This window comes from Danio aesculapii, chromosome 7, assembly GCF_903798145.1.
Source record: "Danio aesculapii chromosome 7, fDanAes4.1, whole genome shotgun sequence".
Lineage (NCBI taxonomy): Eukaryota > Metazoa > Chordata > Actinopteri > Cypriniformes > Danionidae > Danio > Danio aesculapii.
Genome location: NC_079441.1, coordinates 38,521,193 through 38,537,200, shown reverse-complemented (window position 1 = coordinate 38,537,200; position 16,008 = coordinate 38,521,193). Strand labels below are relative to the sequence as shown.

At 38.4% G+C, this 16,008-nt stretch overlaps 1 protein-coding gene across 1 annotated transcript; it reads right to left on the bottom strand.

The window, feature by feature from the left end:
- Positions 1 to 954: 954 nt before the first annotated feature.
- On the bottom strand, positions 955 to 12,802 carry kiaa0232 (KIAA0232 ortholog). The gene is made up of 8 exons (XM_056461892.1): positions 12,630 to 12,802; positions 7,700 to 8,247; positions 7,059 to 7,199; positions 6,462 to 6,531; positions 6,289 to 6,376; positions 2,635 to 5,953; positions 2,275 to 2,383; positions 955 to 1,572 (listed from the first exon to the last, which is right to left on the bottom strand). The coding sequence occupies exons 2-8, from the start codon at positions 7,931 to 7,933 to the stop codon at positions 1,556 to 1,558; spliced, it is 3,978 nt and encodes a 1,325-aa protein (XP_056317867.1). The 5' UTR covers positions 7,934 to 8,247; positions 12,630 to 12,802; the 3' UTR covers positions 955 to 1,555.
- Positions 12,803 to 16,008: the final 3,206 nt, after the last annotated feature.

The window sequence follows — 16,008 nt, the reverse complement described above, 5'->3', positions numbered from 1 at the left end:
CTTAGTTAGGAAAAGTAATTTGGAAGTTTGGAGAGGGGCAGGCAACCAAAAAAAAAAAGTAAACATACATCACAAATAAGCTTAGCCTTTAACTCAAAATTACATCAATGTAAGGTTGTAGAGATATGGTGTGCCAAAATACTATATTGCTTTTACACACCCCTCTTTATTTTAAGTGTTCTATAGACGCTGCTCATGTGATTACACAGTAAAACAGCCACAAGGTTCTAGAAAAAGCTACATGAAGTTAAACAACCTTCAAGCAATCATCTGCCATTACTGCAAACACTTTTTTTTTGTCAAAAATGAATTATTAAGTCAAGATTTTGTTGGGTGAGGAAAAGAAAACTAACTGAAACGTCTAAATGTCACACTAAGCTTAAGGAAACATAACAGAAGGTAATGGTTACAGTAGCAAACCTTAACTGATATTCACTATCAACTGTACGGTGCAAAAATTTAAAACAATTTGTATGAAATATATTTGGGACAAAATATTCAGGTATTTCCCAACCAAGGTTTTCCATATACTTGAAGCCATTATCTGTGGCATTTTTATACATGCTTTCAAAATAAAAGTAACTTCACAAATCAAACCATCTCGCAAACAAAAAGGTAATAAGAAAAAAAATTACTTTTTCCAGCTCAAATGGATAAAATAATCTAGCAAACATATCAAATTGGATGTGTTAAAAGGGAAATGCAATATATAGAATTATTTCTTCAGTAAACTTTTTTTATTCGCTCAGTTTTAGTTGATTATTGTATTATTATACTCTCAAAATACTACTCTGCTTTATATCTTTAAGATGCTTTCAGAGTAGCATAGAGCTAAGGGGGAAAACCAACCAATGGTTGATATAATAACACAAAAGTGTGTTGACTGGGACAAAAGCGTGAATTCCTTCAACACACCAAACCTCACACAACTCTTATCCTCTACATTTTATTTAGAAGGTAGGAAAAAAATTTCTGGCGCAGTAAAGGGGTGTCGCAATCATAGTGCTTTCAACCTGACTTCTGAGTATTCATAGTTCGGTCACAGAAACTTAGACTATTAGAAAGACTGAGACTAGGTTCACAAGCACATGCACAATCAGTAGGACCACAGTTATAGTGTATCCTTGATCAAACATAAAAGTGAAGCTAAAATCTATGAGGGGTAAATTAAAGAACAATCTTAATGCTTAACTATGCCTTTTTATTCTTCGCAGAACAGATCAACCTCGGAATTAACAGACTGAAAACAAGTCTTAATAAATTCTGTTGACCAGAATAGTCTACCTGTACTTTCAACCTATTGCCAGGTTTTCCTCTTTATATATATATTTTTTTGTTTATCTTGCCGTTACGCTTTTTTTTTTTCTTTTTCTTTTTTTTTAAATAAGAACTGATTGAGGAATAACAGGGCTTAGGACAGCATGGTTAAGTAAGAGCCCACTGCAGGCCTTGGGCTCACTGTTCTTGCAAGGGTCCTCCCATCGATCCTCAAGCTTATGGTTGAAAGTGAAAGGAGGAAATTAGCATTGGTATGTCTCCACGTTCAGCAGAAAAATCATACATTACTGCTTCCTAAAAGCAAAGTAGAGAACAACGTTAAGAATTATGCAGATTTCGGTTGATGGACATTTGGGTGCAACTATAAAAACACATTTCCTTTTCTCATGATTATTCCCCAGTTAGGGCTGCTTTATACTTCTGCGTCAAGCACATGCATATGGTCTGGCGCATCTTTCGCATAGCCCTCACTGTGGCTGACGTGCACCTCTCGAAAAATGTTGCAAAGACGCGTAGCGCAAGCTCTGATTGGTCGGCGTGGTAGCAGTGACGAGTGTGGGCACTGATGATAGCTGCGAGCCTGATGGAGTGAGTGTTTACAAGTGTTGAATCCTGTGAAGGAGCTCCAGATGGAAACTTTTGTTTTGCATTTACCTTACTTTATATAATGTTGTTGCACGTCTGCCGGTTCCCGCCTCTGAATGAGGGAGTTTGAGCTAATTGTACATTAAGGTAGCGCTCAGAAAAAACAAAACACACGTGAAGAAACTTGACACTGAGGAACATAAAAACCTCACTGCCAGCTAGCATTTCCGAAGTGTTATTGCAGAGCAACACAAACAGCAAGCACAAGTATAAATGCATGGCTACGTACAAGGCCTGCGCCGTGGGTCATGGCGATCATTCTACGCAGAAGTATAAACTAACCTTCATTTGTAAAAGGGTTTTATAAAAGCAGTGCACTCTGTACTCTCCACTCTGGTGTACTCTTCTTACCTCCGCACTGAGAACCTGGAAATAAAGGAGAACATAGCGAACTTTGCCACCAGCACTCTTCTTGTTGCATGTTGGTTAAGCACTGTTCTCCAAAATTCAACAGAGGAATCTGTTGAAATAATAAATAAAATAAAAAAATTAAAAAAAGAAAAGAAGACAATTGATGGGGCAAAATGAATGTATCAGGGTATGCACAAAATTTTTCATTTTTGACAGATTTAGATCACCTAAGAGCATCAATCACAGTCATGGAATGTTACAAGTTAACTGCATAGTGAAGTGCAGATAATACCAATAGCAACAGCCAAAGACACATGAATCTATTATGTCCATGTTAATGACAGTGAGGTGGTCTCTTACCTCATGCATATCTTGAGCAACATCCAGCAACTTCCCACTTTTAGGAATCTGACCAGTTGCAACACAATTGCAAGGCTCTGTCTCTCTGCTAGTCTCCTCTTGTAGAAGAACAGAAGACTGTACATGAGAACATGGCATTGAAACCGCTGACACCTCACAATGTACACAAATCTCTTGTTCAGTAATTGGCAGAAGGGTGCTCCCACCCTCCTGCGAATCCAGAGATGTCTGGGCACTCTTCTCCATGCCAGATTTCTTTAATCTGGGTAGGAACTTGCCAGACTCCAATTCAGATTTCCCATAGTAAGGGCCCTCGCACTCTGCGTCCTCCTCGAGAGGCTTAAGGTCAGCATGCGGGTCATCAAAGAGGTCTGCTTGACCAACTGGAATACTTGCTTCCTCTTTCTCAGACTCTACATCTGACTCACTGCACCCACCTGGAGACAGTTCAGAGGCAGATATTGGCCGGAAATGAGTCCTTGGGGAAATTCGAATGGCCCGATACTGAGTCCGGTTGATGCCATATAACCAAGGGCAAAAGGGTTCCTTGTCTGAGCATAATATGGATTTTGGCTTAAATCCCGGACTGAAAGAGGCCATGTCCTCTGGCTCAAATGAGCACTCCACATGCAGGACTTGAGAAAAAGGGTTGTTTAAATCAAAGGATGAAAATGGGTAATCCAGTCCCGACTCTTCTCCACGGAAGCCTCCGCATGATCCCAGTAAATCTTCATGGAAGACAACAGAAAATCCCTTATTCAAACCTTCCCCTGGTCCCTTGGTTGCATGCTCATTTTGACCAAGGGACACAATAGGTCTCCACAGTGGCTTGTGGCCAGGAGCAAAGCAACTGCTTGTGTTCATGAACACATCTGCTCCAGCAATGGTTACCATGTCAGAAGATGTGGTCGCTGCACACTGCAACAAGCTGCCACAAGCATCACCAGGTGGAATCATTGCCCATTCTCTGTCGCCACTTAGAGTCTTCAGCTCTCCATAAACGCCACCCAGAATAAATGAGGTGCTTTCCTGTGAGTTACAATTCCAGGGCTTGGCCGGAGCAGTATAATCCCCATCATTCATTTTAGTTAGCTTGTTTTTAGGAAGTCCATCGTTCTCTTTCTGCCCGTCCCAAAGATGATACTCCGAACACTGCACAGCTTTCTTTTGAATAATTTCTCCTTTTACATCCTTGTCAAGACAGCTGCATTGGTAGCTGGTAGAATCCTCTGAAAACAAGTGCTCCCCTGTATTCTTTACCCCGAGTGTTAGGACACAGTCTCTATCTCCAATAGCCATCCAAATGTCTTTTATTATCCCTGAGGTGTATTCATCACTTTGTTGATTTGGGACATCTGAAAACACAACAGCATTATAGAGTTTACTCTCATCTTGCTCTAGTGCTATGCCACAAACAGACTCCAATTTCGATTTCTTATTGAAGAGTTGGTTGGACTCTGCGCTTGCACTCGTTTCTTCCTGCTGGTGACTAGAGTTTTCTTGAAAGAAATCTAAAAGCTCCTCTTCTAGGCATAAAGGTGGGATAAGGGAGATGCAGCTGACCTCTTCATTGCCAAACTGAGCTGATTCGTCTGCTGGAGCACTGACCTGCTCACTATCTGACCGTGTCTCCTCTGAGTGGGACCATGGACTGCAGGTCCTTGTGGATAAGTTAGAGCAGTGTTCCGTTTCATCAAAGGCACTGTTTTTGGTCCAAATTAGCAAACGAGATTGTTTGTTACCTTGTGGATCTAAACAGCTACTTGAATCTACATTTTCCTGACCCTCTGTGAGTGAGTCGCATGGAAAAGAAAAGGTAGGGCTATCGTACTGCACCTCAAAAAGTGAGAAGTAGGGGTTTGGGGCAGAGCTGCTACCACTGGCCTCTTGGAGACGAGACCCTACATAAGCTCCAGACAGTTTACTAAAATTAAATGGAACACTGTCCAACACTGGGGAGAGCCTGCCTGGAGAATCGCCTGGACAACTTTCTCCTTCCAAATCTTCCAAGCTAGACGACGAACAGCACTCCCAGACCTGGGCGATGTTTTCCATATCTTGTGTTATAGAAACACCTGCTTCTGAGGCTCCCAGAGAATCAACCCTTATTGCACTTTCCCCTTGCAGCTCAAGGCCATCTATAACTACACATCCTGCTTCGAAGTGTTTTCTTTCAACGCTCTTCTGCCGAATCATGCTCAGGATTCGACTTTCTTGTACCGCATCTGAGGCACTAGGATCCAATATGGATTGATAAAGATCAACTTCATAGAAGTGAGTGAATTCAGACAGATGCTCATCATCTAAATCTTGACCGTCTTCAGGAGGAGGGCAGCTGGGAATCCCATTCAGTTCAGAAGCCTCTTCGTCACCTTCCCCAGGCATTTCAATGAAGTGGCCATCCACGAAAGTGCCTGCTGCAAGATATGCCCTTTGAAAACAAGAATTTGCAATGCATATTCCTTGAATTCTCTCCGAAAGACACTCCACATCAATGGACATAGCTAGGTCATTGGAAGAGTCTTCTTTACTCCGATACTTTGTCTCCAATTTACTTCTACTGAGAGGGACAAAGTACTCAGCAATGGGCTCTGTGTACCAAAGAGGCTCCTCCATATATTCCTTTTTACTGGCCTCTTCTCCTGACTCCTGTGCCTCGACCAGATTAGCATCTTTGCGAATCTCCCTCAGAGGTCTCTTGCCTTTTTTCATGTAGTGCTGCTGTTGCTTAGGTGGGCCTCCAGTGGTACTCATGTTGCCTCGTGCATTTTTCCGTTCCTCTTTGTCAATTACTTTTAGGGCCAGTTTGACTTGTCCGCCACCACTCCGGCCCCTTTTGTTTCTGCTACTGACCTCTCGAGACTTGTGTCTTATGCGGACTGATTTGCAACTAGGGGCCTGGTCACCCTGGTTACCACTGGAGCTTGAGCCTGCCTCACTGGAGCCAGAGGACCATGATCGGGGACGGAATCTCCCCTCAGACCGGTGTCTGGCCTGCCTCTTGCTATGAGGAGCAACCTGATCGTCAGGCATCCCCGTTGCACTTCCATGGAATCGGTTTTCCTTCTCCCTCTTCGTGCGTCGCTGCTGGGCCTTCTCGCTGGTTGTGGAGGTGGAACTGGGTGCATCAACTGTTCGGTCTTTAAAGGCTTCACCTTCGCTGGTGCAGTCTTTTGGAGAGGATGTGTCTGTGCTTGTTTGAGGGACAGCAGATGATGATGAGCTGGAATATGTGCAGGCTTTAGCTGTGTTCCACACCGTCATAATTTCTTGAAGACAAACAGGTTTTTCTGACAGAGGTGGAAAAGCTTCATAGTACCTAAAGGAGGGAGAAAACAGTGCGATTATAATAATAATAATAATAATATCAACAACGAATATAATACCTAAAAAGAAATATGAGAACAGAGCTCAGAATAATCCTAGTTTGTTTGAGACTGATTTTGTAATTATCTTTACTATAACCCAGAAAAACTGTACAAAATGGGTGCACTATTAGGCTCTTAGAACACACCACAGCCCATTCACTTCGAAGAAAGCAGAACATAGACTATACATTTAATCACAGCCTTTTCAGGTTTAATAAAGGCCACATCACAACAGTCCAATGACTATATTTAATTACATTGCAGAGTGTAAAGCTGAATTACTTACATCTCAACCTGATCCTTAGAAGAAAGTGATTCATCTGGCTCAGGGGACTGAGATATATCAGATTTTTTAATTCCATGCTTTTCTTTTTCTGTAAGACAATTGTAGCAAAACAATGTAATTAAAGCACCGCCATAAAACCGTTTACCAGCATGACACTGAATACACAAACCAACCTTTCTGTTTGTTCTGAATATCTTTTAGTTTAGAGCAAAGTTCCTCAACCAAGCTTTCAATTCCAGAATTCTGAAGAAGATAAAATTAGTCATTTAAATTTACATTTTCATGTAAAAAAAAAAAAAAAAAAAATCAATCAATAAACAAATTAAGATGAACAGTTCTGTGTGATCTTTAAAAGCAGCAAATATGATTTATTTAAAAGCCTTCATCATTTATTCCATTCGACAACCACTGTCTAACATAATTTTCTGTACAGTGAAATATTACAAAAATAATCAGTAATGCTAAAAGGCTTTAAAGCAAAGCAATACCACCAGATTTCAGAAAAGATTGTAGCTCTGAGATACAGCCACATTAACTGTCAGGCACATGTCAAAGCATTAACACGGAGAGTTATTCTTGACTCTTTAACCAATCTGTGCTCCACTAATCCTATATTAATCTAAACTCACAAGTGATGTGACCAGCCAGCCCTGGGCTGCTATGACTGCATGTTGCTGAATAAAATAGCACCAATTGCAATGTATTGGTGAAAATGGTAATGGAATAAAAAAATTATTTATTGAAAAATGTATGAAAGCAACAGGTCTTACTTCATCAGATGCTGAACGCAAACATTGCACAGCAGCTTGTTTCTTCATCTCTTCAAGACTAAGGTCAGTCCCTCCCTTTCTCTTGCTCTTCCCCCATTTCTTTGCTGCTCCTTTCTCCCAGCCCAGGAAGATGTCATTTTCCTATGGACAAGAAAAAAAAAAGGAGTACTGATTGTATGTGCCATGAATACAACCTGCCTCTCAGTGTCAATATTACCACATACGACATATTCTTATCCTGTTGCTTCAGTCTAGTCATCTCTAGTACGCAAGTAGCAGTACAGAAATTCCAAACAAGCATACCACGGTCTAGATTCACTACATTTGTCTTTATAATCTTATTTAATAGCAGGATTAAGTTGATTAAAATATTTTTAAATATTTAGAAATAATCTACAGACTACTTATGAAAATTATTGAATGGAATAAAACATACTGAAATAACTAAACTACTACTAAACAAACATTTTAATTATTCTGGTCATAAATGCTGATAAACCAGCATTTAAATAATTACAAAAAAAAAATAGATAATACCATTTATTAAACCATTCAAGTCGTGTTATATTTGTACAGAAGGTCATTTAACATACTAATAGTTTTCTGATTTTAAAACCATTCAGAAATATTTTTCACTATACCTGGTCCTGCAGGTCATAGTCATAGCTGTCGTGCAGTAGCAGGCTAAGGACATAGCGGGTGTAGATCATTGCATCTATGCCACATTTCTCCAGCTCCTGACCCAGCCAGCTCTGCACTGGCCCTAGTGACTGCAGTGAGGACATCTCTGAGGAGGACACAGGGCCTGACAAAGGGAAGGCCTGCGAGACTCTTTCAGGAGCAGGGCCGTCTGACTCGCCACTCATTGGACGCATGAGACTAGGTTGGAGCCATTCTCAAATGCAGCTGCATGTTCCCAGGTGGACATGAAAGTGCAAGAGGGAGTGGTATGAAGGGGACAGAGCGGATTTTATAGCAGGGGAGGAAGGACTTAATCCAGCAGGACAAACACAAGAAGGTCTACATGAAGACTCATGTAGAATCTTCTGTATATTTGTATTGCTTTAAGCAAGACGAGGCTCTAATCTTCAGGCATGGCTTTGACCACTGGAAGCTAACAGCTTACTGAGCATTCTCGCATTCACTCATACGGGTTCATCTTGGGAGGACAGCTGGTTCTAGGATCAACCTGAGGGAGAGAGAAAAACCAAAAAGCATTTAGTTTTCAGAGCAAATAATACAAATCTTTATTATTCATGGTATTTTGAAAAATCTGTCTAGAAAAAACCTGCGTTTGGCACTCGCGCCACACAAAAAGCTGTTAGCAAACCCACACAAACCAATTTAAGCAACTATAAGACTAGACGGACGGACCAGCATGCAAAATAGCTCAAGGTTCTTTCACACTAGAACTTGTAATGGCACATCTACACCAGTTCGTTCTTATGATAGAACACTAAGGACTTTTTCAGAAAAGAATGAACAAGAGATTAATATTCAACATTTAATATAACTGTGCAGGGCTGTTTTACGACTTCTAAACAAACATTTCATTTTAATAAGAGATTAGCAATAAAAAATGTTGTATGATTCACTGTGTAAAGAAAGTGGTTGTTATTATTATATAACTGCAGATTATCACATATGCTTTTAAGTTAAAAATTATCTTATTTACATTGGTGTATACTGCATGATTTTACAACATAAGAATAAGTAGAGGTTAACAGTCTGTATAACACGTATTGGCACATAACACTTGAATACATTTGCAATTTAATTACTGAAGAGTCTATAAATTTGTTAATCAAATGTCTAGCAGTGTCATTTTAATTGTGATATAGGTCAGTAAGTTCATTTAATCTGTAGTATGCACAATATTTGGCTTTGGAAAAGGAAAACAAAAGTAAAACTTTTATGCTCATGCATTTCTATTACAAGTGCTTCAGCAAAGTTTTGGGATTAGTCAGCATTGTTTTAAGGTGAGGCTTAATGTGGTTTGGTATGAATACTATGTGGAATTCAATGCAGTTGGAAGACAATCCTGTTACAATCAAGCTAGAAAATATATGAGTAAATGAATCACTAAATGAGTTCTGTTCACTTAACAATATTACAAATGGTTTCTCTGGGTTATGCATAAAGATTCATCAGTGATTTTTAAACAACACCAGAAGTTGTCAAAAGGAACCGTCAACCACTCATGGCAGCACACATTTAGCTACTTGTCATGCATCATGTATACCACACCATACTGTAACTATAATGTTAATATCAGCACATTTTGCATGCTGTACTAGCCAGTCAATAAAAACGTTTTACAAAGACAATAAAACAAAATGAAATTTGCAGGCTCATATAAAGAGCTGAACTGTTTCTGTTGATTTCTATATACTTACAAACAGCTCCAAATGTATTACGGTTTAAATAATAATTATAAAAATATTAATAATAATAGGCTAAATAAAATTAATTACATTAAAGGTCATACCTAAAACATATAAAACAACATTCGGCTGTCATTATATAAAGTCATCAGCTCTTAAAAATATATTGTTTAACCAAAAAACTATAAGATGAGCACATGAAGATATTTTTCATTGTGAAGTGAACCTAATTCATTGCCCGAGGTATGAGGTATGATGTCTGGAATGTTCCCCAATTATGACTTGTTTCTGCTGTCTTGTTGAGCAAGACAATACATGAGTTTCAAAAGAGTTTTAAAGAAACATGTTCCACAAACTGTCAAGTATATGCAAATACTACATGCCTATGAAACAAAGCAAGTATCGTGCAGAATTATCAATGCACTCACCCAAAACTTAATCCACTCCCAAGACACAACCTCAATTCAATCTGAATATTTCATTCTCAACAAAAAAAGAAAATCAAGAGTGAATGTGGCCTCTACACAAGTCTGTGTTAACTTAATATGAATATTACTTTAACATACAATACCAATCATGACATAAACTTAAATAATTGTCTTCAAATTTAAACAGTAACAAAAAAGTTCATTTACTGAAAATTATTTTTTAATTCATGTATTATTATTATCATCATTTATTTTTACAAACCTTATAAATATGCATCTATACCAGTGGTGCACAGACTTGGTCCTGAAGGGCTGATGTCCTGCAAACTTTAGTTTCAACCCCAATCAGACACTCCTGGGCTAATAAAGCTCTTACTAGGCTTTCTAGAAACATCTGTGCAGGTGTGTTGAAGCAAGTTGGAGCTAAACTCTGCAGGACATTGTCCCTCCAGGACTGAGTTTGGGCACCCCTGATACTTCAGTGTTTGATTACCTTAGAATAAACAAATCTCCTAGCTTTACTCTCCATGAGTTAACTTCGTGCCACCATTTTTCACTCTTTAAATAACATTTATAACAACTGGTTTCATGCAAATGCTAAAAGTATTTTAATTTGACTACAGTATAAATCAACTATAAACCATTTCAGAAGTCATTTATGTGCATTCAATTAAAAATACATAGCTGCACACAATATATAGAGAAATTATTGTTACTGTTATAATACTACATGTTCATATCACAGAGAGGTGTGAAGTTTATTTTATGTTCGCCAATAGGTGCTATTATGCTATTGGCTAGACAGGGCCCAAAAGTGAACTTAGTGGCTCAGATCAGAGAACTAAAAAATTTATATTAATGGCAGGAGTAGAGAAGAGCGACAAAACTGACATCAGCAAATAGGAAACGGAACATCTGTCAAAGTTCACTCATTTATAGTGTTTTAAAAAGTTTAAATGTTTGCACCTTGACATAGATTTCATTGTTGTTGTCTGAATTAGGTATAATTAGATTAAAATATTGATTATCCATTTATTAATGTATAATAATTAAATATTTTTTATTAAATTTAGCATTTCTCTAGGGAAATGTTATATCATGAGAAACATCACAATGCTTACCAACAGTACATTTCCCAATATCATAGAGACCTAGTAGTAGAACACCCTTAAAATTATAACTGCATTTACTTAGTGAACTGTGTGTCACCTAGGGCTTTACTGTGCCAATCTGGCTACCCCATTTACAAACTACTGGAGGTGCTATTTTCTTGAATGCTTGAAATTACAAAGAACAGGTTGTGGAGTGGACAAATGGTTTGTTGCCAATCCAAGTTAAAACTGAAAACATTTGAGACACTGTTCCGCCACGCCCCCTTCTGTCGTCACTGCTCATCATATACAGTGAGCGCTCTGTAGAAGTGCGTTGAATAGCGCTTTCATTGACTAAACCACACTTCAGAGATTCTCATGTCGTCGCAAATAACAGAAACCTTTATATTTGCATTTATGACCAAATTTAACTATTTTAAATGCATATCCAAGTCGAAAAAATGCCCAATAAAATTGCACAGCAATCATATTTAAACACATGCCCTTTTCCTTTTGCATTCGTACAGGATCCGTGTTTAAACTGGCGTGGGAAATTACAGCGTGAAATACTATGCCCTTGACGTTTGCCCCCTTATATGGCTTAAGTAAATCACGTTAGGATTCAAGCCGTACGCTTAGTTATGGTCAGTCATTTAAAAGACCACCTGAAGGCGAATGCGCCAACGACGTCCCAATCTAACGTGTTAACAGCATCAAAATAGCACGCATTGTTCGACAATGACAGGAGAGGAGCGGAATGACAGGCCAGCTGACTGGCTACGAGCTACAGCTATCACCTGACAAGCCAGAGACCACCAGACAGCGAAATATTAAAGTGCTCAATTATCCACGCCATGTTTATAACTTAAACATTTCAGATCGCCGATCGACAAAAATTACTTAACAATACAACACGTTTATGTAAAATTTCCCTGCACAGGCCACTTTGTACGAGCGCAGCAGACAAACCACTTTCCCTTACTCAGCATGATTCAGCTAACATTCGTCGTGTTGTTGGGCGAGAAAAGTGCAACATATAGGTTAATAATCATGCGTAGTTAAACTACCAACCTAACTTAGACAATCCTTCCTGGCAAGAGATTTCCTCAAAACGTACAACAAGCTTCCTTTTCGAGTTATGAAACCCGTGATTTGGCTTTAACCGTCGGCCAAAATCGAAGTTACTGTCGTTTAAATGGCTTTCCTGACGCATATGAGATGTAAACAGATGACCGCTCACACAGTGTCGTTGGCTGGCGAACTCGGACACCATTTTACGCCAGAGAGTGAAACGCTAGTCCCGGTTAATCACTTCCTTGAAAACTAGAAGCGACGTAAATGTTTTTGCTGCACATGAAAATTCGTAAACAGTCTAAACGCACGCATCGTGTATTCATATAGGAACGAAAATACATCTGGAATTGAAAAAAACAGAGGTTATAGTTCCAAGTAGTACGCGGTAACGTTAGCGTTAAGCTAGGCTAGTGCACCGTTGTTGCTAAACCGGGGAGGAGGCGCGGCTCATTTGCCTGGCTACAGGCGTTTGTAATACTTGACAAGATGGCCTAAAACATCAACATTCATTCCAAGTCGAGCCTGCAGAGTATTACTAATACAAATAAAACGCAACATGTCGAAACGCAACGTAACATGGTGAAATAATCTTACCTGCTGTGACCCTACGCAGTGTGCTAAATAGCAGCAGGAGAAGCGATGACTTCTCTCCCGCTGCCGTTCCGAGCTCGAGCTCTGAAGGTCCGCCGCAATCGCGTCACAGATATCAGGCGCGGGGCAGAGAGTGCGTTACGGTTACGTCCTGAACTGACGACATTTTGGATCAAGACCGGCTTGCATCATATGTCGCCAAACATCATATGACAGGTCGGGTTGAGCCAACATGGCTGACAGAGAAGGACTTTAAAAGGCGATTTCCGACTCCATTTTACTTATCTCCAGGCAACAAGACAGATTACAAATGTGTCGCCATGGCTGATATCCCTCCGCGGAGAGTTGCATCAGAATGACCGAGTTTTCGTTGGTCTAACATACAGCAAAGAAATGTGTTTGAAAGGTAACGACACAAAGGCTCTGGGCTTTTGAAAGCAACGGAATTATTAAGAAATACAAATAAAATGGCTAGATTTTGAGTCAACTTTAATTTGTGTCGACAGAATTTTTTTTAACAAAATAACAAGCTGGTCTTTTCCAGTCAGCTCTGGTTCACGGCCGGGTTCACATAACTGCTGAATGTATTGTTTTATATAAATAAATGTAATTTGTTTATACAAAATAAATAATTCATAATTGTTTTCCGTTTTGGTATATTGAAAACATCTCGTCAATCCTCGTTTAGTCTTATTTTTGCATGTTAATATCAAGAAATATGACAGGGAAGGAAATATTTAGCGGGCAAAAGAATGACACATATATTTTCATTTTACTCTCCCAGTCCTACTTAATTTTTTTCATAATTTTGTAATATCAACATTATTGCTTATTATTACATTATTGTTTACCTCCATTTATTCTGCAGCCAGTCTCTGTCAACAGGACACTTCTACGGACGACTGAAGCCCTCTAGCGGCATCAACCAAACTGGCACTCTAATAACTAAATTTCAAGATCTTTTTTTTTTTTACTGTGGTAAGTAGGCTAGATGTACATTCAATAATTAAAGCTATAATTTTCAATCTCAACTGTTGAGAATCACCTACACCTACTGTTTTAGATAGTCTAATCAACAACATTTATTGAGTATGTGATATTATACAGTATAACCAAGTACAAGCTCATTTCGACTGTATTTATTGTAATTTACATTTTAAAAGAGATGTAGAGGCTATAAATACACATATAAGACCTTAATAGGTTAATAAAGAGCAAAATGCAATTTTGAGGGATGGTGAAATTCTCAGTATGAACTAATTAGGCTACTACGATCTAAACCCGTTTGCTTGATTAAATCAGCAAAGTAGTAGTTAATGTTGTTAATGAGGATTTTAATTTAGATTTTATTTCAAAAATGGTTTTGATTAGTCTTGATTTGGAGAGCTTGTGACAGACATTGATTGATGCATTAGACCAGCACAGATATAAATATTCACTTGCCATAGACAAAAATGAAGACAGTGAAAAATCAAAAATTTAGCATCAAGTCGTACAAAAAACAAGGTTTTTCATCACCAATGTCTGTGCTGGCTTTTGCTCCTTCTGCTGGTTGGGAATTGTCAATACAGAAATAGTTTAATCTTATCTTTGACAGCATGAAATATTGAAATATTACCTTCCGGATAGCCACTCCCGTGTTATCTGAAATGTTTCTAAAAATTATTAGGTAATGACAGTTTAATGATTGAGAATTAAGAACTTTGAAAAACAAAATGACAGTAGTGTAAGTCACTTTGAAACTACTATAGTGGCAACTCATTACAAAAGTACATTTATTTCATAATAAAACATTTTGTGATTAGTGGGTGCACTGCTAATTACAATTTAACTGAAATATCTGCTTGCATAAGCTATGTTTACATGAATGCAGAAAAGATGTTTTTATCCACCTGACTTGGAAAAGAGGAACGAAGCAAATCATCAAAGAACTAGGTTATTGTAGCACAAAAATACCAGGTTTATGAACTAGTTTTAAAAACCAGAGACAAGATTGATTGATTTATTGATTGATTGATCGATTGACTGCCTTTAGGAGAAAACATGAGCGTCACATGCAGCTTCACATGTTAAAAACATGAAAAATGTGGGAGAAAAATGTAATTAAATGATCACATTTCTACCAAATCAGAGGTTAAATATCCTGATTCACTATTGCTTCAAGTACATTAAATAATAGATTGTGTTATTTATTTATTTATTTTTTTCAGAAAGCTTGCATATTTGATAGAAAGACCCTGACATTGGAAGCTGAAAAGGTAGCAAGATAGCTGTCAACTAAAAGACTTTTATCTTATCATATACACTCACTGGCCGTGAATCACTTTTTTAGGTACACCTTACGAGTACTGCGTTGGACCCTTTTGCTTTCAGAACTGCCTTAATCCCTCGTGGCATAGATTCAACAAGATACTGAAAATATTCCTCAGAGATTTTGGTCTGTATTGACTTGATAGCATCACACAGTTGCTGCTGATTTGTCGGCTGCACATCCATGATGTAAATCTCCCGTTCCACCACATCCCAAAGGTGCTTTTTTGGATTGAGATCTGATGATTGTGGATGCCATTTGAGTACAGTGAACTCATTGTCTTCTGCTGCTGTGCCCGATTTGCCTCAAGGTTGGACGTGTTGTGCGTTCAGAGATGCTCAGAGATTCTCTGTAAACCCTAGAGATGGTTGTGCGTGAAAATCCCAGTAGATCAGCAGTTTCTGAAATACTCAGATCAGCCCGTCTGGCACCGACAACCATGCCATGTTCAAAGTCACTTAAATCCCCTTTGTTCCCCATTCTGATGCTTGGTTTGAACTATAGCAGCTTGTCTTGACCATTTTCACATGTCTAAATGCAGTAAGTTATTGCCATGTGATTAGCTGATTAGAAATTTGCGTTAATGAACAAATTCTGGAGTCTCCCAAATCACTCTTCTTGTGTTTTAAGTGCAGGTCTATGTTGTTTATATTATAATTGTTTGAGATAACAGACAAAACCTGTTTAAATGAGAATGAGTCTCAATGTCAATCAAAGTCCAAACACTCCATAGTCCTGATTAACAGAAGGTATTTTTTATTTAAAAATTAAAGCTTATACCAATAATACAAGCCATGATATTGTAAACTTAGTCATGTTACATTCTATTTGGATTTTAACAGCAGAAGAACAATACGAAAGCAATGAGGCAAATTGTATTTTTCAAACCACATCTAATTCACTACAGAACAGGATCAGAATTAAAGCAAAACATTTCTTCTTCTTTTCTTATATATTTTTTTCCTTCTTTTGAGATCGAGGGGTCAGTGCCAAAACCAAAACCACAGGACAATAAATAAAGCATAAAAATCTTAAAACACTGATCAACGTATGGTTTCTCGAAAATCAACA